The 24,973-nt window shown below is 59.9% G+C and overlaps 1 protein-coding gene and 1 long non-coding RNA gene across 5 annotated transcripts in view; one reads left to right on the top strand and one right to left on the bottom strand.

Moving 5' to 3' along the window:
• BAIAP2 (BAI1 associated protein 2) overlaps positions 1-21,129 on the bottom strand; it is an 82,888-nt gene extending 61,759 nt beyond the window's left edge. For 3 of the 4 annotated variants that reach the window (XM_025361483.1, XM_025361481.1, XM_025361482.1), the window contains exons 1-2: positions 20,941-21,129; positions 1,875-1,950 (exon numbers count right to left, since the gene is read on the bottom strand). In XM_025361483.1, the coding sequence (XP_025217268.1) occupies positions 1,875-1,950; positions 20,941-20,994 (130 nt within the window). In that variant the 5' untranslated portion in view covers positions 20,995-21,129. The remainder of the gene's footprint in view (positions 1-1,874; positions 1,951-20,940) is intronic. The other variant, XM_025361484.1, reaches the window with a different exon arrangement.
• A 240-nt stretch (positions 21,130-21,369) lies between these two features.
• On the top strand, positions 21,370-24,643 carry LOC112609750. Its single transcript, XR_003116234.1, has 2 exons — positions 21,370-21,694; positions 22,868-24,643. It is a non-coding gene; the product is annotated as an uncharacterized LOC112609750 (long non-coding RNA).
• The last annotated feature ends 330 nt before the right edge of the window (positions 24,644-24,973 follow it).

Genomic DNA, 24,973 nt, shown 5'->3' with positions numbered 1-24,973 from the left:
GCCAGGCCTCAGCCTTCTTACTCTGATTCAGGAGCCTCTTCCCAGCGTCAACATTTCAGACCAGAGGCAAAGGCAGCTCTCCCTGGGACCCCCACGAAGCTGCCCAACCACCGGGGTGCACCGCAGGGGAAGCAAACCAGGTGCAACTTCCATCAGGAGGCCACGCCAGCCCTCAGAGCGGCCACAGGCTCTGCTGCCGACTTCCACTACCTGGTCCAAGAGGCTCCCAGCTGGGGGACAGGGTCACTACCATAGCCCAAGGATCTCCACTGTCATTAAAACCCCGCCTCAGGCCAGGCTCATGACTGTAATCCTAGCACTTTGGGAGGCTGAGGTGGGCGGATCATGAGGTCAGGAGATCAAGACCATCCGGGTTAACATGGTGAAACCCTGTCTTTACTAAAACTACAAAAAAATTAGCCAGGCATGGTGGCGGGTGCCTGTAGTCCCACCTACTGGGGAGGCTGAGTCAGGAGAATGGCGTGAACCCGGGAGGCGGAGCTTGCAGTGAGCCGAGATCACACCACTGCACTCCAGCCTGGGTGACAGTGTGAGACAGAAAGAGACTCCGTCTTCAAAACAACAACAACAAAAAACAAAAACAAAAAACACCCTGCAGACTGCCGCTAGAGGAAAGACTCTCCTTAAGAATTTTGACGAGCAGGTCCCTCGGGCTGCAACCCCGGGACCAGGGCTGTAGAGGAGGGGCAGGGTGGACAGAAACAAGGCTGTTCCTGGGGCAGCCATGGGGGCCCCTGCAGGGTGCCGGGTGCAAGCAGAGGTGGCCCAAGGGAGCTCCCTGTCCCCTTCATGCCCACAAGGAAACATGAAGGCCACCCCCCGCTAGACGTGGCAGGCAGACACAACTGGTCCACCTTGGGAGCTGAGAAGGAGGGCAGTGCCAGAGACAGGCCTTCTGCCAGGTGCTCAGTTGGGGTGCTTTGTGCCCAGGTGACAATGGAGTAAAGGTGGTTAAAAAAAAAAAAAAAGGGCTGACCCACTCCTGCCCCCTCCTTGCCACCTCTAACCTGGCACCAAAACTGGACAACTAACTCCACCCAGCCCATGGGTGCCGCGACACCAGGAAGCCGTGGAGGAGCCGGGGGCGGCTGGCAGAGATGCGGTGCGTGACCTGGAAAACACGGTCTCCTCTCTGCTAGGGGATGTGGACTTTGCCTATGAAGATGCTGCAGTTACAGGGACAGACATGGTAGAGGACGCAGGGGCACCGGGGTCACTGCCGAAGAACAGCAAGTCCCCATCCATGGCCGGACTCGGCCATGAGCACCTGCGGGGCCAACAGGGCAGGTGAGAAGGGCATCTGGGGACAAGGAAGCCACCCCCCACCAGGACGGAAAGACGCAGGGGCACCCAAGACCTCGCGGCGGAGCGCCTGGGCGGGGTGGGGGTAGTGGGCTGCGTCCCAGGGAGACAGTGGGAAGAATGGAATGGCCCTGCAGCCACCAGCCCCCCACACCCTCTGTCCTGGCTCTTTGTGAGAAGGAGCTGCAGGGTGTTCACTCAGAGAGATGCCACAGGTCCCAAAGCCAAAGCTGCTGCGGTTACCAACAGCTTCATCCCAGCCCTGATCCCACAGTTTCTACATGATTCTGAGGGACTGACATCCGCACCCCTCCCGTCTCTAGATGCCACAGGACACGAGCAGCCCGCACAGGCAGGGGCATGCTGCCACGGTGACGGCAGACGCAGTCCAGAGTGCATGGGCTACACCTTCGCTCAGAGCCGCTATCCGGCTTTGTTGCTGGAACAAAAGACCACCTTTCGCTCCTGACCAGGCCCCACAGGCTGTGCCCAAGTCCATGTGCCAGCTCAGGAAGCAGCTCCCACCCCACGGGGCCAGGGCGCAGTTCTACCTGCCAGCGCCTTCTCGTAATTCTTCCCCATGGCGATGAAGTTCCGGAGGCTAGGGTTGAACTGCTCCATGATGGTCTGGAAGAAAGCAGAGAAGAAACAGCATTACTGGCAGAGGTCACCCTGGTGACTCCGAAGGGTCCAAACACAGAGGTGCCAGGCACCCCTCCCAGGGGTCGAGACCACAAACGCTCAAGGTGGGCTTCTCGAGTTCAAATCCCAGCCATGCCCCTGATCAATGTCCCTGGGAAAATGACCTTCCTGAGCCTCAGTTTTCACATCTGTACGAAAGGGATGAGAAGAAACCCTGCCGCGGGAGTGTCTGCGGACTGAAGGAGCGCATTTGCACGGTGCAGCAGGCAGAACACAACTGACGCTTAGACGCGCTGCCGCCGAGGGGCCGTTCCATTAGCGCGGCTGAGTCAGCCCAGAAGGGCCCCCACCGGCCACACACAGTCACTCACCGACGTGGCGCCCCCCTCCCACTAAAATCCTACTCAGCACATCAATTACCAAACATCAGCTCTGATTAGCGCCATGGCAGCCTGATCTGCAAATGCCACGCTATGAATAATCCAACGGCTCTGGGTCTGTTTGCCCGACGGACGGGCATCTCGGTGCCAAGATCAGCAGTTCTTAGACTCAAGAAATTAGATTTTCACTGTGAAGGCCAAATAAATGTTTTAATTACAAGGCATAAAAACAGGCACACACAAACAACAGCCAAATGAGAATTCTACCCGCGTAACACAATCAACAGCCAACCCCTGCCAGCAAGGGCCCGGGGAGCAGCTCCAACAGAAACCCTGGCGCAGCCGCCTCCCGTGTCTTCCGGTCGCTTGTTATGATGTGATCCTGATCTTTCCCGAGGATCACAGGAAGGGAAGCCGCCCAGCCCTGTCACAGACGAGCAGAAGGCTGTGGGGCCCCCACCCACCCAGCCCCAACCTGTGGGCTAGAGGGTGGGGAGGGAAGGGCAATTCCATCCCCCACCCCCTCTCCCAGCACCTGGCCTCAGCCTCCGGAGCCAACAGGGCAGATAAACAGGGCATTTAGGGACAAGGAAGCCACTCCCCGCCACGGGATCTGGCTCCAGAAAACCCGCTATTTCACGTGTCTTCCATTCCCTGCCCTGAGCTACGGCCAGGGTGTGTGTTCTCGGGGAATGAGGCCCCCAGTTCTGCGCTACACCACGGCTTGCAGCAGGCCGGGTACACCTCAGTCCTGCCCGTGCTGGAACCTCCAGTGGTAAAGCCACCCGGCCAAGTCCCAGGGCAGGTGCCCCTTCCTTCCTGGATGCAGCAAGGGTGAGGGCACCTTAGCGTGCTAGCCCAGAGCCCATGTGCACAGGGGTGGGGGATGCAGCATCCACCCAGCCGCAAAGTCCTGTTCTCACAGAGCCAACATCTACTGAGGGAAGGCAGGACTGGGGGCCAGCGCTTCCGCAGAAGTGGGAAAGGCGTGCTCAGCAAGACGTGGAAGGCAGGCAGGGAAGCACTTTCCATGCCAGACAGCAGTGGGCAGACCAGAGCAGGGCAAAGGCCCCGAGGCAGGGCCCACGGTGAGTTCCTGGGAAAGTAGGACCCGACGTGGGGGTGGAAGGGGCCCAGGGGAGGCAGGAAGAGGAAGAGGTGGGTGCAGTGGGATACACCCTGAGGCCAGGCTGCATGAAGCTAAGGAGGGTCTGAGCAGAGCGATGGGCCAGCTACATGTAAAAGATCCCACTGGGTCGCTGGGTCGGATGCAGTGGCTCACACCTATAATCCCAGCACTTTGGGAGGCAGAGGCGGGAAGATCACTTGAGCCCAGGCATTCAAGACCAGCCTGGGTGACATGGTGAGACCCCATCTCTACAAAAAATTTAAAAATTAGCTGGTGTGGTGGTGCACGCCTGTGGTCCCAGCTACTCAGGAGGCTGAAATGTGAGGACTGCTTAAGCCCGCAAGGTCAAAGTTGCAGTGAACTGTGACTGCGCCATTGCACTCCAGCCTGGATGACAGAGTGAGACCCTGTCTCTAAAAAAAATAAAACAGGGCCAGGCGCGGTGGCTCAAGCCTGTAATCCCAGCAATTTGGGAGGCCGAGGCGGGTGGATCACGAGGTCAGGAGATCGAGACCATCCTGGCTAACATGGTGAAACCCCGTCTCTACTAAAAATACAAAAAACTAGCCGGGCGTGGTGGCGGGCGCCTGTAGTCCCAGCTACTCGGAGGCTGAGGCAGGAGAATGGCGTGAACCTGGGAGGCGGAGCTTGCAGTGAGCCGAGATCGCGCCACTGCACTCCAGCCTGGGTGACACAGCGCGAGACTCCATCTCAAAAAAATAAATAAATAAATAAATAATAAAAATAAATAAAAAAATAAAACAGGCCAGGCATGGTGGCTCATGGCCATAATCCCAGCACTTTGGGAGGCCAAGACAGGTGGATCACAAGGTCAGGAGATCGACACCATCCCGGCCAACATGGTGAAACCCCGTTTCTACTAAAAATACAAAAATTAGCTGGGCGTGGTGGCAGACGCCTATAATCCCAGCTACTTGGAAGGCTGAGGCAGGAGAATCGCTTGAACCTGGGAGGCGGAGGGTGCAGTGAGCAGAGATCACGCCACTGCACTCCAGCCTGGCAACACAGTGAGACTCCGTCTCAAAAAAATAAATAAAAAATTTTAAAAAACAAAAACAAAAAAACAACCAGAAGAGATCCCTCTGGCTGCTCAGGGGAGACTAGATTTTAGCCAAGGGCCCTGGCATATGCCGGGAGACCCACTGGACGCTCCGGGATGTCAGAGGAGAAGAGAGGCACGTACCACGCAGGCCTCTGCTCTAGGGGCGGGGACGCTGCAGCAGAGCAGGCTCAGCACTGAACTAAATACTTAGCAATGAACCAGGAGCCTGGACGCTTTAACTCCCAGGAGCACCTGGGAGCCGGGGCAGGGAGGCCACACAGGGAGTGTGTAAGATGGGTCTGGCGCCCAGGAGAACGTGAGCCAGAGACGACGCCTGAGAGTTACCAGCAGAGAGGAGAATGCTGCGACCTGGAGCGCTCTCGGCAGCCTGGTTCAAACGGATCAAGCAGATCGGGACTGACGCTCAGGAAATGCTGCCGGATGCGTGTTAATTGTAATGAACTCAAGCAGAAGAGGGCATCAGCCAAGTGAGGTGGATGCGGCCGATTCTAGTGTTCTGGTGTGTGTGTGCTCATGTCTGCATGCACATCTGTGTGCATGTGTGCGCGTACAGACACACGCATGTGTGCACGTGTGTTCGCGTGTGCATGTACACATTTGTGAGTGTGTGTGCTGAGATGCAGCATCAAGCATGTTTCTCACCCTATGTGACACAGGTGTGAAAACACTACCACAGAGGGTGGGCATGCCAGAGCAGACCCCTCGCTCACAAGAGCCCCACGTGCTTGGCTTCAGGACCATGACCCCCACAGACCCCCGGGCAGAAGAGGCGGCTCAACCTGAGCCCTGTGAGCTCCACTAACATCCTGAGCAGCAGGAGAAACAGGCCAGGAGCCACCCAGGGCCAACCACGGCGGGTCAGCACGGCAGCCATGCCCACTGCATGACGCACGGGGCAGCCCCAAGGTTTCGCTTCCTTAGTGCAGCAGCTGAGCTCACACGGAAGGAATGCAGGAGAAAATGGGCAGGGAACAGCCACCAGGCCACCTGGGCATGGCCCTGCCTCCATCTGCAAGAGAGGGGCGGCGGCCAGGACACACAGGTGCTGCCGTCCTGGCCCGAAGGCAATGGCAGAGGCATCAATTCCACTGAGCAGACATTGTAAGGGGGGACTCCCCTTCCCAGGCGGAAGGGCCAGTTCCTCCTCCTACGTCTGCATCCAGCCCCTGGGCCCGAAGAGAGGCTTCTGTGGAGCCCTGCCTCAGGCACACACAGCAGGCATCACCCACCCCTCCTCCGGGCTCCTCCCTCTCCTGGGAGCCACAGGAGGAGCCCAGGGGCCCATGAAGAGCCCAGCCCCTCTGCTGGGAGACCATTCCCGGTCAGGCGTCTCTCTGAGCCCCCTAACGAGTCCATCCATTCTCCTAGAGCTCAGGCAGGGGCCATCCTGACCCAGTGGGCCTGTGTGGAGGTCCCCAGCCCGAGGACAGCCCCCTGTGGGGCATACACTCCACTCCCGCCTCCACTTCCACTTCTGACTCCCCTAACTAGGCCAAGGTCCTGGTCCGGGGGCCCAAAACCCACAGGGGCTCTGCAGTGTCCGGGGGTCCTGGGGTGGGGGCCGGGGAGCCAGTGACAGGCAGCTCCAGCTCCTCTGGAACGAACACCAACAGCGGCGGCCCCAGGTGGAAAGAACTCAGTTCTCAGCCACACCAACGCGGCTTTTCCAAGTCATGGAGCGAGTGTATCTTTTTGCAGGATGCCGCCAGGAAGGAGCTGAGCTCAGACACCCTGACGCCCTGACAGTGCTGGTCGGGGCGGGGAGGTCTGTGGGCTTTAAAAGGGGAAGGGAGCTTGTTTCTTACCAACACCAAAGGGCTGCAAAAACAGAAAAGCCTAGACTGGGAGGGAGAAACTGCACAAGAAAATAACCTCAAGCTCTCAGAGGGGCCACCCCCACACGGCAGGTCTGAAGTGAGTTTAAAGCCCAGCTGTCCACACTGAGGGTGCTCAGAGACACGTCGTGCCATCCTCAAGACCACAACAAAACTAAGAGGCTCCTGGGGGCTATGGGCACAGAGAGCGCCGTGCAGGGGTTCTGTGACCCCATCCCCCCTGCCAGGAGAGAAATCCTACACCATGAGCAACCATCACACTGTCCTCAAACTCTAGGACCTGTGCGGCGCAAACGCAGCCCGGCTCGTGCAGAGCTCTGCTGTGCCCCGGTGACCACGTGCTGGCTCCCCGGGCAGCGTTCTGGGCTGGCAGGGACTTCCGGTTCCCTGTTTGTTTATTCACTACTGACCAGGGAACACCTTTCCCACCCCGGGGTGGTGATCTTCGGCGGGTCTGCCCACAAGAGGCTCCCACACATGCCATGGAAGGTTTCCCCTCATAGGACTCATGCTGCGAAACGCCAGGTGAGGAGGCGTCCCTGCCCAGGGCTGCCCGCATGCTTGGCTGCCCTCCTGTTGGGAGACCCATAGAGATGGATGTTCCAGTGGCCCTGGAGTCGCATGAAATCCAGGCCTTGACCACAGCAGGGACCCCAGCTGTCCCTACTACAGCCCCCAGGGACCCCGGCTATGCATTTCTGAAGGTACAAATGGGAGGGCCGTGTCCACCAGTTAGAGGTGGCCACCAGTTAGAGGTGGCCAGTTAGAGGGCTCATGTCGATGAGCCCAGGGAGCCCTTTTGCTGGCGAGCTGCCGGACACTGCTGGCCAGCCTGGAGACTGTGGCCATTATGATTCAGGGCTGCGGGCCGGCCTGGCCCGTGCAGGCGCAAGGCAGCAAAACCCCCATCATCTCCACGTCCTCCCAACTTGGGCAACAAAGGAAAGCAGCCAATACGTGTATAGAAAGAAGCTCTGCCAAAGGACTTCGCTCTCCTGTCCGCTCCTGGGCCGTGCTGGGGCCCACCTTCCACCCACTCAGGAATTATCTTTACCCCTTGGCTCTCCCTCCTGTGACGCCGCGTCTCCAGCGCTTTCCTGGCAGGGCGGCCACATACAAAAGCAGTCTCTCTGTGGACGGAGAGCGTCCCCCACCTCCCTCCAGCCCCTCAAGGCAGATGCCAGGGTGGGCATGTATGGCCACACCCCTAGGGCCTGTGTGCGTATGGACCCATGCATGCACATATACCCATGTGTGTGCTGCGGCCATGTACTGCACGCATCTTTATCTGTGCACGTACACTCACGTGTGCGCTGGATGCACATGGACCCGTGTGTGCACTGTGGGCATAAGCTGCATGTTTACCTGTGCATGTACACTCATGCGTGTGCCGGACGCACGTGGACCCGTGTGTGCTGCAGGCATGAGCTGGACCCGTGTGTGCTGCAGGCATGAGCTGCATGTTTACCTGTGCATGTACACTCACGCGTGTGCGGGACGCACGTGGACCCGTGTGTGCTGTGGGCATAAGCTACATGTTTACCTGTGCATGTACACTCACGCGTGTGCGGGACGCACATGGACCCGTGTGCGCTGTGGGCATGGGCTGCATGTTTACCTGTGCATGTACACTCACGTGTGTGCTGGATGCACGTGGACCTGTGTGTGCTGCGGCCATGTACTGCACGCATGTTTACCTCTGCATGTACACTCATGCGTGTGTGGGACACACATGGACCCGTGTGCGCTGCGGGCATGAGCTGCATGTTTACCTGTGCATGTACACTCACGCTTGTGCGGGACGCATGTGGACCCATGTGTGCTGCATGTGTCTGTGTGTAGCCAGGCTGAGCTGTGTCTTCTATCTACTCAGAAGAAGACAAAGAATCAATGTTGGGACCTTCTCTAGCTGCCTTAGACCCTCATCACCCTAATCCTCACCCAGCCCCTCCATGAGAGTCACTGTCCCATCTCACATATGGACAAAATGAAAGTGAGGCTCAGGAAGGCAGGGGCCGGCCCACTAGCTCTTGGTGGAGCCCAGAGTCCTGGCCTCGACCCTGCTGACTACACACCCAGCCTGGTCCCTCTCCCTCAATCGCTCCTGGTATTGTACCCGACATGCTCCCCGAGGCCACATTCCAGCAGTATCAGGAAAAACGGTGACTCGATCCCGTCTGGCCTCCCCAGGAGGGCCAATGCCCACGGCGGCTGACTGTTGCGGGGAGGGGCCCTGCCCACCCACTCCCTCATCCACGGACTGGCACAGTTCCTGAGGGGCCAGGCTGCTGCTGCCCACTGGACCACTGCCCTCACTTCCACCTCTGTTGCAACAGGCAGAAGCCGGTGCCAGCTGCAGGGCCAGCAGCGCCAGAAGGGCTTCCCCCAGCCCACTGTGCCACCACGGCCACAGCGTGAGGGCCCCACACACAGACACGGACCTCACTGCACCCACGGCTCTGGTCCATGTAGGCTTGGTGGGACCCTGTCTAGGAAGCCAAGCTCCAGGGAAGGCAACATGGGACAGAGCCAAGCCCGGAAGCCCCAGGCCACATGTCCAGCACAGAGGAGGGAGGTGCAGGAGGGGCCCTGCAGCAGTGGACAGTGTCCTCCTAGGAGGACACCTCAGGGCTTGCTGTCCGGGGGCCACAGGCTCAGTTCCCTTGGCTGCCAGGGGGGTTGGGGGTTTCTGTGGGCAGAGAGCATCGGGAAGGCGGCAGCGTCCTCCAGGGCAAGCCACTGCTGACCCCACACACAGGAGCACTGATGAGCTCCAGGCCCTGGGAGCTGGCTCACCGGACAAGGAGTGGGGGCTGTGGCGGTGTGAAGGAAGCCTGGCTGGAGTGGCGTGGACGGTCCTGTCCCCTCTAAACACTTGGACATCTGTCCTGGAGGATCCTTCCTGAAGGAAAAAAACCAACTCCAGGAGCCCAGCTGGGAGGGCTGCCTGGAGGAGGCAGATCTTGAACTGCATCTTACTTGGTTAGAGTCAGACAAACTACAAACGCATGTACACGGATTTAGGAAACAAGGGAATGCATGGAAGCTTCTGGGATGAAACAGCCCGTAGGGTGAGGACAGGAGCCTGAAGGTGAGCTGGAGGCTGCAGAACGGGATCCCAAGAGGAACGGTGACAAACCAGGCAGAAACAGCACCCTCCTCCTTACCCTCTGTGGCTGGGGGTACAGGAGCTGGCAGCTCTGCCTCCCTGTACTAATGGGGTCCCCACAGTCAAGGGCAGGAGAAAACTCTGTGGCCAAACCCCTCTGTTATGCCAGGCACCCCCACCATGAGCCCCCACAGGCCATGAGACCCCACAGAGGGCTGTGGGTGTCCGGAAGCAGGTGCCTCTCTGGAGGCAGGAGGGGGCCAGCCTGTTCCAGAACAGGGGGGTCAGGAGGGGCCACTAGGCTTCTCCAAGGGCGGCTTCGGCACAGCCTGGTTGACCCAGGCTCCCCAGAGCCACACAGGTCAGACAGATGGAGAGCACATCCCAGCCCCTCCTGGAAACCCGAAGACAGACACCCAGGTCCCACCCATACCAGGGACTCCCGCAGGGCCCCGGGCAGCCTGGCCACAGGTCATGGTGGGGTCAGCATGAGGGGCTGGGATGTCCCCTAAGGTGGTAACTCCAGTTCTCAGCCTCTAGAAGCACCCCAGAAAAGGCATCATCATAATAAAGTGATTCCTTGTGTCTTTGGCACGGTGCCCAGATGTGACCAGAGGAGCAGGTGGTCCTCCACCAGGAGGGGCCCGAGGTGCAGGGACTCCTTCCCTCATGCTGCCTGCCCTACCCGCCAGGCTCCTGGGAAGGCCCCAAGACAGGGAACATGAATGCTGCAACTAAAAACAACAGAGACAAATGCCAACGCTAAGGCCAGCTCCTGAGCCAGGCACTTCTGCCCTCCGCCTGCGGGAAGGGCCACACAGCCATTCCCCTGGGCTCCCAGCCCGGGGCCCTGCTTCCCTTTCAGGGTTTCGGCAGCATCTCCCTTTCCATGGGCCTTGGACACCTGCACGCCCTCTGCAAGCTTTCTCCTGGGGTCCGCAACTCTCAGGGGCCCCCAAGTCTGAGCCCTCCTGAATGAGGTCCCCAGGAGCAGAGGCCCACAAGGACAAAGGCCACACGTGGGGCCTTGCACGCAGGACACCATTACCCGGCCCGCGCAGGAGGAGCCACAGCCCAGCAAAGTCCAAACACAGCACCAAGTAGCCTGGCCACTTCCTTCCTGTCCGAGAGGCACATCCTGCCTATCCCAGCTTCAATGGGGACATAGCCCCTTACAAACACCTTCCACTGTCTGGCCACCCTGGCCTGGGTCACAGAACTTAACAACTGCTCAGCCTCACGGGGTGCCCAGCCCATACAGGACAGTGCATTCTGGCTGCCTTTACCTGTGGCCAGCATTGAGCTGGCCCCTCACCAGCTGACTGCTCGTTCAATGGAATCAGCTGTCCCTGTAGAAACCTTCCTGTTGTCATAAACTGCAGGCTGCACTCTGAGGTTAGAGGAGAAAACCATCACAGGCTCCTAATGCAATCAGCCTGAAGACAGGTGGCCACCTCCAGGCAGCATGGGAGACTTGGCCCCTCCAGCAGCTACTGTACCTCCGTCGCAGGGTGGGGCCCATTGGGTGTCATGGCTGAACTGTGTCCCCTCCCAAGACGCATGTGTTGAAGTCCTAATCCCAAGCATCACCGAGTGCAACTGTGTTTGGAAACAGAGTCTTTAAGGAGATGATAAAAGTAACTGGGGTCAGCTGAGCGCAGTGGCTCACGCCTGTAATCCCAGCACTTTGGGAGGCCAAGTTGGGCAGATCACAATGTCAGGAGATCGAGACCATCCTGGCTAACACAGTGAAACCCCGTCTCTACTAAAAATACAAAAAAATTAGCCGGGCACGGTGGCGGGTGCCTGTAGTCCCAGCGACTTGGGAGGCTGAGGCAGGAGAATGGTGTGAACCTGGGAGGCGGAGCTTGCAGTGAGGCGAGGTCGCGCCACTGTACTCCAGCCTGGGCAACAGAGCAAGACTCCGTCTCAAAAAAGAAAAAAAAAGTAACTCGGGTCACTGGGGCGGGCCCTAATCCCATATGACCAGTGCCTTACAATAAGGACAGAAAAGGGCACAGACACCATAGGGACCAGCCGGGCGCCGCAGCCCTCCTGTGCGCTCACCCGTCTGTGGCACTGTCAGTCCCCCTCCAAAGTGGAGAGGCCTGGTCACTAGGTCACTCATTACCGCCAATCGCAGACCCAAGTCTGGTCACCGCCTGGCCTGCAAGAACCCCCGAGGCCACTGCCCCATCCCCTCCCTGTGAAGGCTCTGGCCGGGTCTTCGGGCTGGGCTCACTGCTGGAGGAGTGACTGTGGCTGAGCAAGCAGGCAGGCAGCCTTGGAATGCCTGTACCGCCCCTTCTCCTGCCAACCTCAGGTCAGGCAGGTGGGAGGTGTGGCCCAGCCCGGGGGCTGCAGCCACACTCAGGAACACAGGCGCCCAGGACAGCGACAAGCAGCCTCGGGGTGGGGCTTTCCTGCTCCGGACCGCTGACCTCTGATCTCTGAAGAACTTTCCGTCCCACGAGCTAGCGATCGTGACCACCACTTACTCAGTACTCTCTCTGTGCCAGGAAATACACTATGGTCTCACTGAACTAATGAGAAAACAGAGGCCCAGCAGCGAGAATGCCTTCCTGAACTCCTCGAACTCCTGAACGGAAGGACAGACACACAGCTGGAGAGCCAGAGGGCCCTGGAGTTGGCTGGCCGGTTTCAATGGGCTCAGCCACTCCAGCTGATGGGCGGGGACACACTTCTCCCCCCGAACCGAGGATCCCCTGTCAGGCAGGGACACCCAGGACCCGCACACGAAGCAACAGTAACGAGGCTGTGCACAGAGGACACCCAGCGCAGTGTCCAGTGCGAGCAGTGGCGAGGGCTCCCGGGTGCCAGGACACTCCAGTGCGGACAGCGGTGAGGACTCCCGGGTGCCAGGACGCTCCGGTGTGAGCAGTGGCGAGGGCTCCAGGGTGCCAGGATGCTGTGGGCCCAGCCGTCCCCAGAGCCAGAGCGTGAGACAGCGGTACCACCACCCACGCCCCAGTACCCCAGCTTCACAGCCACATCCCTAGATGGGACTCCTGCCGCCAGTTGGACCGCAGCCCACGGCTCTGCTCCACGGCCTGGAGTCACCGAGGCCCTGGAGTCTCAGCTCAGGGGCAGGACAGGTGGAGGCTGGTGTTCCATCCATGCCTGGACTGCGTGAGGACGGGCTTTCCATGGTGGAACAAATGGAGACGGACACAGGCCTCCTCTGCCAGACAGAGTCGGCCAGGGAAGAGGAGGCTGGACAAGCTCAGAAGAAAAAGAAGTGTACGAGGACCCAGGTCCACTTCACATCAGGAGGCGGCATCTCGGCCTCTACCACACCCACTGGTTTAAAAGCCCCACCTAGACTGGACACAGTGGCTCATGCCTGTAATCTCTGAGAGGCCAAGGTGGGAGGATCATTTGACCCCAGATGTTACAGACCAGCCTGCGCAACATGGTGAAACCCCATCTATACAAAAAACAGCCAGGTGTGGTGCTGCACACCTGTAATCCCAGCTTCCTGGAATTGCTTGAGCCCAGAATGCAGAGGCTGCAGTGAGCCAAGGTCACACCACCGCACTCCAGCCTAGGTGACAGAACAAGACTCTGTCTTAATTAAATTAAATTAAAGCCCCCGTCTAGAAGTGGCAAGGCCACTTTGCCTGGCACTAGCAGCATCCACCCAGACCACGCTTGGCTCTGGGTGAGACAAACCCTCTACTGGACAGATTCCAGCTCCGGCGGTCAGAGGATGCCCTCTCCCCCACCACCATCCCCACCCCCATTCTAAAGTCAAGATGTCGCTCTTTACCAGCACAGGCACCTGGGCTACCCCAGCGCATTCCACCATTCGCGTCCTGCGACTCCCACTGGGGCAGTTATGACACGCGGGCGATCACCTCGCATGGCCCACCTGCTGACTCTCCCCTGCCACAACCAGGCAGTGGCACGCCTGGACAGCTCAGTGTACAAAACACATAAGGACCGTCCAAAGAAGGAACAGGAGACCTGGCCACTGTCTGAAAACCTACTGACCAAGAAAGCACCAGGGTGCCTTTGCTCACACATGGAATCCCAGCACTTTGGGAGGCCAAGGTGGGAGGACTGCTTGAGCCTCGGAGTTCAAGATCAGCCTGGGCAACATAGCAAGACCCCCATTTCCACCAAAAAAAAAAAAAAAAAAATTAGCCAGGCACACAGGTGGGGCACACCTGTGGTCCTAGCTACTCAGGTGGCTGAGGCAGGAGGACTGTGTAACCGCAGGAGGTTGAGACTGTAAGCTGAGGTGTGATCACACCACTGCACTCCAGCTTGGGAAACAAAGCGAGACGCTGTCTCCAAAAAAAAAAAAAAGAAAAGAAAAGAAAAGAAAGAAAAAAGGCCCAGGCACGGTGGCTCAAGCCTGTAATCCTAGCACTTTGGGAGGCCGAGACGGGCGGATCACGAGGTCAGAAGATCGAGACCATCCTGGCTAACACAGTGAAACCCCGTCTCCACTAAAAAAAAAATACAAAAAAACTAGCCGGGCGAGGTGGCGGGCACCTGTAGTCCCAGCTACTCGGGAGGCTGAGGCAGGAGAATGGTGTGAACCCAGGAGGTGGAACTTGCAGTGAGCTGAGAACATGCCACTGCACTCCAGCCTGAGCAAGAGAGCGAGACTCTGTCTTAAAAAAAAAAAAAAGTGCCAGTAACAAAAATGGCAGAGCAGGGGCGTGGGAGAAAATCTCAGAGCCAGGCTCAGGAGCTGTTCTGGCATTGGCACCCCTGGCGGCTCAGGGGCAGGTGCCCAGTGGACACGCACACTGACAGCCCAGAGCGGAAACGTGGCTCAGAAGTCAGGCTCTCCATGCAAAGTAAGCTTTAGGAAAACCCTACCAACCTACTTCACATGAATTCAACGTATGATTATTTAAAAATCTACCCAAACAGGGCCAGGTGCGGTGGCTCACACCTGTAAGCCCAGGACTTTGGGAGCCTGAGGCAGGTGGCTCACCTGAGGTTGGGAGTTCGAGACCAGCCTGACCAACATGGAAAAACCTCGTCTCTACTAAAAATAGAAAATTAGCCAGGCGTGGTGGCGCGTGCTTGTAATCCCAGGTACTTGGGAGGCTGAGGCAGGAGAATCACCTGACCCTGGGAGGTGGAGGCTGCAATGAGCCAAGATGGTGCCACTGCACTCCAGTCTGGGTAACAAGAACGAAACTCTGTCTCAAAATAAAAAACAAAACACTACCCAATTTTAAGACAACTGTTCCAGTAAATATAAAATAAAAACCCTAAGCAACAACAAAAAAAGCACCCTGTTATAATTGACAGCCTTTTCCTCTCCAAGGGGTCCCCAGCACCTCACGGCCCAGGACATCAGATCTGATGGTGCTGCGCGCATCCCACCCCCGCCCATCAGAGTGAGGACAAGAGCACTGAGGATACCAAGGCTGGTGCCACCGGACATGGGATGGACCCTGGGAGCATCCTGCCCACTGTACCCACTGCCCAGGGAGCAAGAGTTGGCCAAGGTCATATGGCCAGGGAACAGGCCAGGCAAAACTCCTCCTGGCAGGCCTGGCAGGAAGCCCAAGGACCAGGCAGGATTTTCCAAGGCTCAGGGGTGCCCAAACCAAGAGCCAGCAGACAAGGCTCTGTAGCGTGAGTCAAAAAGACCAAGGACAAATCGGGGATAACTTGAGGGGGATGCTGAGAGTGTCACTGTGCCTGGCAGGCAGAAACGGGCCCCCGCCAGGGGCAGACCCCCAGCCTCCTGCCCCCTGGAAGGGACTTCTCAGCACAGCATGGGCTCAGACCTACCTCCCCACCATCTCCACCGCCTACTCCACTCTTGTTCCCTGGGCTTTCTGGTCCCCTTGGTGCAGGACCAACACCAAGAGCCCCTGGGCCACAGCAGGAGAAACAGTCCTCAGCCTGCCTAGGCCAGCCCCCCACCAGGGCCACCTCCTCAGCCTGCACTGCCCACAGCCCTGGGAGACAGGGATTCCAACCATGTGCGGTACGAGCCGCCACCACCTCCAGGGAGCCCTCAGAGGGCCCCGGCCACTGCTTGAGGAGCAGACAGCTGGAGCGAGCAGACCTCAACAAAGGCGGACAGTGATTCAAGCATGAGCGCTCCAGAATCCAGAAACGAGATATGTTCATTCCCAAATACCAGTGGGTCCCCCTCACAGGCTGGCCACCATTCCAGACCCACCGGAGGCATCGTGGGCAGGAGAGATCGAGCCCCTGCAGTCACAGCCAAACGGGTCCCTTCTCGGCCTCCCCTTCTGCCTCTGGGTTGAGGCCCCTCGAGTCATCGTGCAGCTGTACAGGAACCACCAGGGGCCAGGAATGAATCAGCGCTCGCGGGAGGTGGAAGTGCGTTGGAGGCCGGTGCCAGCTCCATGCCCGCCTGCCTGTAATTACTAGGGATCTTAGTGCAGGCTTTGGGGGGCGGCTGACAGCGCCGGCCGCCCAAATACAGAGCTTCCAGGGGACCACAGGCTCTGTGCAGCCACGAAGATGTTTCCCTATCCTGGGGCCTCAAAGAAAGTCACCCAGACAAGGAGGCAGGGAAGGCAACACAGGGCAGACTCTGGCTCAGTGCAAGGAAGGACAGGAGCCAGCCAGCAGTCAGTGGCATCCCAGCTCCACAGACAATGCAAGTGTCCCCCACCTGTGGTGGCAGCCACAGGCAACGCCAGCCCAGGGCAGCTGGCAGAGAGGGCCATGCTTGCATGGCCAAGTGGTGACGTCCAGCTCTGGATGGGGACAAGTGGTGACGTCCAGCTCTGCTCACCACCTGCCACTCCTGCAGTGATGCTGGGGTTACTCCCCCGACCAGGACCCAGACCTGTGAACTGGGGAGAAGGACGCACCGGGCCTCAGCCTCCTGGCCAGCCCGCCTCCTGGAGCTTGGAAGGGGGATAGGCCTCTCCTGTTCAGTGGCCAGGTCACACAGCAGCCCTCCCCTGCAAGACCACCTATCCTGGACAACTCAGGCCATGGTGCCCGTGGCCAGTAGACAGGGCATGGCCCTCAGGCCTCGACCTTTGAAACCTTCAGCTGCAAACAAGACAGCAACAGGAACACAGCTCCCGGCAGCTCCCACGCACTGCCCTCCCCTCTAATGGTGGCCCCTGAAAGCCCAAGGCAGCACCGGCCTTCATTTTAACCCTGAACCTCAAGTCCACTTGGTCAGTCCCATGAGTCAACCAATCTCCCCAACGAAGGACGCCTGCTCAAGGCAAGGCCTGTGGGGACAGCAGGCATGGAAAAGACACTCTCCCACTCAGCCCACAACTCCACAAGCACCACGTCCCAGAACCGCCTGGTCACATCCATTGGTAGACACGGACCTCACGCAACCACCAACGGCACAGCAGGCATGGGATGCCAAGCGAGTGCTGGACACTGCCCGGGGCCAGCAGGCATGGGACGCTGAGCAAGCGCCAGCAGAAGGGCCGCGCACCCTGGAGCCAACACTGGCAGGACAGTGCCCGGGACCAAAGCCCACAGAGGCTGGGCAGCCCAGAGGGCAGCGAGACGCGGCAACTGGTCTCTGTGCCCTGGCCACCCTGCCGAGGGGACCACATCAGCACGACTCCGGGAGACATGCACCATGCTAAAAGGCTGGCGGTGGCGAGGGCAGGGAGCAGAGAACATGACATGCACACGGGGAGAAAACACAGGCCAGGTCTACTCAGTGGCAGCAGACCCCGCCGCCCTGCGGCAAGACGGTGCCCACAGGGGCCACCCCAGGAAGTATCCCTGAAAACAAAGCACCGCATGCACACGTACACACATGGACACACACGTGCACAGAGCTGGGCTCAGCACTGTGACTTCCCTCCTCCTCAGGTGCCGGGTCTGCTGCCCCCTAGGCAGGTGGCTCCAATGCCAGGAGGTGCCTGTCAGAGACCTCCCTGCACCACAGTCTCCAAATGGAGAGGACGGTGAGCTCTGCACATCCCACGAAGAAGCTGGATGTAGCAGAGAGGAGCAGCCGGGCCTGGAGCAGAAAAGCCGGCAGTGGGCTCCCCGCCACCCAGCACGTGACACCCACCACCTGGCACAAGCGCTTACCAATCACACCAGAGGCGGCAAACCCAACTGGCTCCTGGCTCCAGCAACCCTGTGGCACCCGTCTCCTCGAAGCATGACCGCGGCCCTGCCAGGCTGGCTTCCCCACCAGCTGCGAGAGTGACCAGCCAGGGCCAGGAGCCTCGGCACCACAAAGGCCGCGGCCACGGCTGTAACAGGGACTCCTCCTCCTCCCCGGATGCTCTCCCACCGCACATGTTCTAGGACAGGCTGTGGCTCAATGGCACTATTCCCAGAGAAGGTGCTGGAGCCGCCACACTCCAGGTCATGCACGGGTCACCTGGGAGCCAGGGCGTCTCTGCGGACACAAGACCGTGAGGAAAACACCCACCTGGCAGTCGCCTGGCACTCCGGGAGCCACAGCCAGCCAGAGAGCCAGCCCCTCAGCACGCAGGGATGCTCGGGGCTCCCGCAAGAGGGCTGCAGTTTCAGTAGCCTTAATACCAAAGACCACTCAGTCATCTGGGGGAGGCAGATTCCAGCACTGCATCCCTCCATCTGGGCCATTACCCAGGGCTGCCTGAGCAAGGGCCCGGCCCGGGCTCCTGAGGAAGGGGTCTTCCTCGCCTCGCCCTCCCAACCCCTGCAGGGCCCAGCCCAGGTGCTGCCCCCAGAAGGTCTGAGATTGTGTTCCCTGCAAACACTGGCAAGCGTTCTCCTCCCCTCCCCGTCATTTTCCATGAAATTCCCCGAGGACACAGTTCCCAAGGGAATGGAGCCACCAGAAAAGAGGTCAAAGTCTGCGTTACAGATTCTTACAGGGAAGAAAATCAAAACTGCACTTTTTATTCTCACATTTTTAATCAGCAAGGCCAAGGACAAGCGTCCTCCTTTGCCAAGGCAAACACCACTCAGAACTGCAGTTGAGGCGATGCAAGGGCCAAACCAAACAGCTGAGCCGCATCACGGGTGACACTGAGCAGGCCACAGCCCAGCCATTCCAAGAGGCACTGCCAGGGCTCTGCAAGCCGCCAACCCAGGCACAGGAGCGGCCCCGGGAAGGGATGCCAGAGGCAGCCCCGTCCCAGGAGACGACGGAGCTTAGCACTGCCTGGACCGGCTGGACCGGCCCAGGCGTGCACACCGGTGGCTTCCGCGGTCTCCTGACTGTGTCTCCATGTGGGCTGAGTTTCTGCCTGGCCGACACTGGCAAGGCTGCCCAACCAGTACCGGCACTACCAAGGCACCTTGAGATCCCCAGTGACAAAGCACAAAAGGTAACAGCACCAGGACTCAAAGACTCAGCAGTCAGGCACCCAGAGTGGCAGCCAGAGCCACCTACCTACAAAACCAACCCCGCCTGTGTGCAGCAGCCGTGCAAGCCTGTCGCCAGGGCAGAGCCTTTCCAAAGTGGATCGGCCCTTCAGACACCTCGGGCCTACCGCGCCCAGCCCTGCCAAATCAAATCATCAACCGCCACATCTTCACTTGAGAAAATCACCAATTAACCCACCCGTGGAAGACGAAAGGCAGAACCTGTGTGTTTCACGTGCTCCGGACCTGCTAGTCTGCGTCCATAGGGGCTCAAAGTCCCCAAACACTCAGTCTTAAAGAGTTTTCCTGCCACCCTCCTGCCAACAGATTTCACTCAGACCCGCAGATAAATTACAGCTCCATCTAGGTGAAGGCCGACTGCCAGTTAGGAGAGTTTTATTAAGGACGATCACGGGGTCGGTCCCCCAGAGCAAAACCACTCCACGTACCCCCCACCCTGCCACAAGTCTCACCACGAAAGTTCCTACTTTCTGGTTTCAGTGCAGAAGCAGAGAAAACAGGAAAAAGGTTCCGCCGTGGTACTTCTCTTCCACTCTGCAATCACGAACAAGTCGTAATGGAACTAATGACTAATAATTTAATAAACCTCCCTCCCTTGACGGCGTGTGCTTCCACAGAGCAACAAGACCACAACCGTATGCCACAGACTCTGTGAAACCAAACCTAACCGCAGGGCCTGTGCCTTTCCCAAGCCGACTCCTCAGGTCACCCTGAATCCTGTGTACCAGGGGCTCCGACATGGCTTGAGGACTCATCTAGTCGACGGCACCCGCCTTCGGAATCCTTCCAGACGGACGTGGCCCCAACTTCACAAGCTTTATTGAAAGCTGTATTCAAATGCAATCTGCCCCCTGCATTCCGGCTGGAACCAGAGGGACCACCCCAGAAGCCTCCATCTGGCTCTCCGAAGCCTGAGGACTAAGAGCGCTTTGCAGACCCCCGGCCAGGCACGCCTTGGCCGCCTAACACAATCAGAAACTGTTACTCTGCCGGGCAGGGCGCAATCCGGTTAGGAGGCATGAACCAGCAACTGCCGGGTAAATACCCACTCCACTCAAAGCCCAGCCTGTCACTGAACCTTCAGACAGTTTTGGAACAAAGCACATCTTTGTTGTAAGAGATCGCCTAGGACCCAGGGCCACCCAGGGCAGGGGTTTCTCCTCTGAGAAACTGCCCCTCGGGAGCTGCTGGGCTCAGGCGTGGGGGTCCGGACCGAGAATGGATGCTGAAGAAAGAGGAAATCAAGGCCCTGTTCGTCTATCCCAGCCACAGAAACGACCGGGGAGGGGGCGGCAGCGGAGGCTTCCAGCGATGCTCTGCGGCCCTCGGATGTGAACCTGTCATTTCACAGACGAGAACGTGGACGCCACTCTTAACACATCTGAAGCAAAGGTAGGCACGTCAGCCTCCTACACAATTAGTCTTCTCTCTCCGCGGTTACATAAGATGACGGATTATCCGTCCACCCATCCAGCCTGCCCGCGCTTCGACCTCCCACCTTAGGCCCCAGCATCGGCGCCGGGCAGGAGTTGTGGAAAGGGAAAGCCTGTTGAGAAGGAAGTGCCCGAGGCTCGCGCAACCGCGCCTGGAAAAGCCCCACGGTGCCAGCGCGCCGGCCGCGGCCTTCAGGCAGCCCCCACGCCGTCCCGGCGCCGCAGCCCCTGGGCCCGCCGCCCCCGCCGCCCCGGCCCCGCCCGGGTGTGCTACGACCCGGACAGGTCCGAGGGCTCCCGGGGCCCGGAGCGCGGCTCCGTTCCTGCCGACGCCAAGTCAGGCGCGCGGAGAGGAGCGCGGGGCCGAGAAGGGCCGTCGGGGCGGGGAGTACTCCCTGGGCCTGGGGACGGGCCGGGCCGCGGCGGTCATGGGGTGGGGGCGGCCGGGAGGGGGCGACCACCTGTGAGCTGCCGGCGCCGGGCTCACCACCCCCGCAGCCCGGGGCCTGGGTGGCTGCGCCGGGAAGACCCCCGAAGTCCTAGCCTCCTGGCCCCGCGCGCGGCCCCAGGGCCGCCCAGGTCGGTCGGGCTTGGGCGCGCGGGCGGCGCGGGACCCGGGCGCACCCGGAGTAGGCTCAGCTTGGCGCCGGCGGGGCTCACCTTGTAGACATTTTCCGTGAGCCGGTGCATCTCCTCTGAGCGAGTCAGCGACATGGTCCTGGGTCCCGGCGGCACCACAGACCGGAGCAGGGGCGCGAGCGGCGGCGGCAGCAGCAGCAGCAGAAGCAGCAACACGAAGAGGAAAGCTCACCCGAACCACAGAGCCCGTTGTCCGGCGGCGGCCACTTTTATAGCCGCCTGAGGCCCCGCCCTGCGGCAGTCCCCGCCCCTGCGTCCCGCCCCCGTCGCTCCCGCATCACCGCCCCCGACTACCCGCCCCCGGCCAGCGCTGCCGCTGCTAGGCAACCGCCAGGCCCCGCCCCCGCACCGCCCTTTCCATTGGTGGATTCCGGAGACGGGGGAGGGGGGCGGGATCGCAGGCGGGGCCTGGTGGCCGACTCCAGGCAGCGATTGGTCGGTGGCGGCGTCGATCCTGGGGGAGAAGGGGGAGGTGCGGCGCCGCTGGGGCCCTGGGAGCAGCCTGAGGGGGGCCCGGCAACAGCCGGGCTGGGGGCGGGGAAGCGGGGGCGGGGTGGCGCAGGAAGAAGGAGCAGAAGGTGCGGGGAGGAGAGCGGGGGGCGCCGGCGGCGAGCGCGCGTGGAGGCGGCACTTCGCGAAGTGGCACTTCGGGGCGGGCGGCTGGCCCGCCGGGTCACGGCCTGGCGCTGCGGGGAGGGGACCTGAGCGGCTCGGACGCAGGACGCCGCGGGCCGGGTTTACAGGTGGGAGAGGCCCCGACCCCACCGCTTCGCCGGTAAGCCTGCCGGGCGGGCGGCGACCCCCCGGCCGGCCTTTCGGGGCAGAGAGGAGAACCCTGGGGGAGAGGGTGCTGCAGGAGGACCCTGGAGAGAGCTCGGCCCTGGAGTGGGGGACGACTTGGAGAAGCAGGATTTCGGGGGAGCATCATGAGGAGAGGAGTTGGAGGGAGGATCCTGCAGAAGGTGAACTCTGGGGAGGACCCTAGACAGGCAGACAGCGCTTGGGGACTTGGGCCTGGGATTCTGGAGAGGGGAGGACCCTAGGGGAGGAGGGTTGGGGAAGAGGATCTTAGGGGAGGGCCGTGGGAAGGAGGATCTGGAGAGGGGATAAGGGAGTTTCCTATTGGAAGTCCTCGGGACAGGGCGACCCTTAGGGAAGGGGAGGACCCTCGTGCTGGCAGAAGATTCTCGTTGGAGGCAGTTTACTTGGGGGAAGGGGTCTCTGGGGAAGGCAGGGTCGAGGGCAGTAGGAAACGAGGGCCCCGGAGGACTCTCTGGAGGTGGAAAACCCTGGGGGGTGGCGGAACCTCGTAGGAGGAATAGGGGAGTCGGAGCTGCCTCCAGTTTTTAGGAAGGGTCCTGCTTAAGGTTCGTCCCAAGGGGGGATTCTGCGGGGGAAGCTGGCCGAGTTGGCACGTAGGTCTCCCAGTACAATTCCTTTGGAGAAATATTTACATAAATTAGGCTAACGTAGAGGAATTATTTGCTTTACATGTAAAACACCAGATTTGAGCGCTTCCCTTTAATGAAACCTCACACTCTCCCAGCCTCCCATCCCTGGCAAATCAGTCACTCATTCATTCCTTCAACGGGTCAGGCCCCGGGGGGAGACCCAGCTATGCTGGCTGGCCGGCAGACCCCCAGACATCGGCAGGGGCTAGTGCACGGGCTCATGCGGATGGAAAGACCAGGGAAGTAAGATTCAGGAAGCGTTGCCTCCCTCCCACCACAGCCCCGCGCCTCCTCTCCTCCAGCTGAATTTCCTTCCAGCTCTGGCCCTGGCTGCTTCCTTTTTCTTTATTGTCTCCAGTGTTTGGGGGAAGATCCCTGTATATTTATTTTCTAGGATTCTTTTGGTGGCAAATGACAGAAAGCTCGCTCAAACTGGCCCTAACAAATGTACCTGAAGGTAGGAGCATCTCCACTGACCCTGACCCCCTTCTGTCTAGGCCAGCTTCCTGCTGTGCTCTCTGCACCCACCGACCTCACACGCAGCCCTAGGACTGACGTCCACTGGCCTGAACTGGGTCTGGGGCCAACACGGAGCAGGTGGGGGTAGAGCAGCCCTGCTCGCCTGGAGGAAAGTTGAATGGCTGGAACCAAGATGACAGATGGAGGCTGGCAGGCAAACACGGGAGGTCTCATCACTCCAAGAGGGGAGTCAGCCTGGGGACAGTTCTTCTCCAGGCCCTGCTGCTCCTATCAGCTGCAACACAGCAGAGGTAGATCCCTCCGGAAAAGCTCCCACGGTCCTGGGTCCCGCTCCAACTTCTAGAAGCTCCCAGCGTTACTTCCTGGGCAGGCCTGCTCATCATCGCGCTACTCCTGTCCAAGGGGATAGTCACGTTCACATTCGGTGACCGACTCAGAGCCCAGCCTGCTTTCCAGGTGGCCAGTGGCTCAGCAGTCTCAGTGCCTGGGCCTGCTCCCTCCACCTGGCAGCTGGGCAAGCGGCTGAATGCGGGCCGGAGGCCTTCCCTTATAAGAGGGTTATCAGAACACCTGCCATACATGGAGGTGGCCACCTCAGCGCCTGCGAAGACGCATCGCAGCTGATGACAGGCGCAGAACAGGACGTGGTGAGGTCCTCATACGTAGGAATGGAGAATAAGGGCAAGGAACTCGGTGCCCGCCTGGCATCTGCCCTGCACCAGTGGTCTCCAGGAAGGTCTCCACCAAGGATGTTCCCCGGGCACTCCGTGCTTGCCTTCACCAGCGTCCTGTGAGGCCTTTTGCACTGATGCGGAAGCCTTTCTAAAGGGTGTAGGGGGCTGGGGGGTTGAGTACCAAGGGTTCCAGGAAGAGACAGGCCAGGCTTATGGGCTGGGCATCCAGAGATCGCCCTGACGCCAGCTCCAGGTGGAGGTAGGAGGGCACTCTTGTCCCGACGCATTAGATTTTGGAGGTGTTCACAGACCACCCCCTCTTCCCGTTCCCCTCGACTCTGAGAGTGTGGTGGGGTAGCTGTGGAACCTGACTGCTTGCCTGAAGGTTGGGGTGCGTGGCTAGAAACTGTGGCCTAGACCTGGGATCTCACCCACGCCTCTATGAGACGTCCCGAAGGAAACCATGGACTGAGTGGAGAGGCTTCGCCCTGCCCGCCTCCTCCCAGGAAGGAAGAGCGGAAGAGGTGTCGCCAGCCGCCGAGACTGCCAGCCACCACCCCCTCCCAGATGCTCTGTCCCCACCCAGACCAGGGTCACCTTCTTCCTGCACTGGGGGTGGGATGGGGGTAGGTTTCGCAAATCCAGACGGTGGGGTGGGGGTGGGAGCAGGTTTCTGTAAATGAGCAGCTCATCCAGAGTCACTGAGAAGGAGGCAGACGGAGCCAGTACCCAGCAGGTCTCCTCTCGTGAGCGTCAGCCCTCGCCTGGGCGGGCTGGGGGATCCTCGGCACCCCAGCTCTGAGCCAGGGGTCTGCAGCCAGGGCACCAGCGATGGGCCCTCATGCACACAGGGTGCCGAGTGGGGCCGGAGGCAGGAGTGACTTCAGACAAGAACCTGATGCCACAGCGGGCGACGCGGACCGTGGGTCAGCCAGCACGATGGACCGCTGGGGAGAGGAGGGCTGGAGGCAGAGAGTGTAAGTGTGCAGCCTTCATCAGCTTATTTTTAGTTGAGTTATGTAAGTGGCTTCATCTCAACGTCACATGGGGGGGGGTCTCAGATTTAATTACAGGATGACAGCCTTTGCTTTTCAAGCAAGCTGTTCTCCTGGCAAGCCAGGCGAAGGATTGAGGAGTTTTGCTAAGCAGAAGGAGCCCTTTCCGAGGTGACCACCTAGCAAAACTGGAACCCGCTTTCACCTCCGTCTCCCGCTTCCTGACCAGCCTCAGCCGGCCTCGGCTGAATGTGGCCTGAGAGTAGCCACTTGTCCGCAATCATGGGGACATTTTATGCCTGTCAAGGGAGCTTCCTCTCTCCTCTTCCTCTCCCTCCCACCCTCTGCCTGGCAGCTTTGCCTTCTCTCCAAGAGAAGGGTCCACCCAATCAGAACTCCTCTTCCTTCATTTCATTCCTGGATTAAAGCACTTGTAATCAGTAACTGGAAAGTT

The sequence above is a fragment of the Theropithecus gelada genome, chromosome 16, assembly GCF_003255815.1.
Source record: "Theropithecus gelada isolate Dixy chromosome 16, Tgel_1.0, whole genome shotgun sequence".
NCBI lineage: Eukaryota > Metazoa > Chordata > Mammalia > Primates > Cercopithecidae > Theropithecus > Theropithecus gelada.
This window is presented reverse-complemented; position numbering and strand designations above follow the sequence as displayed.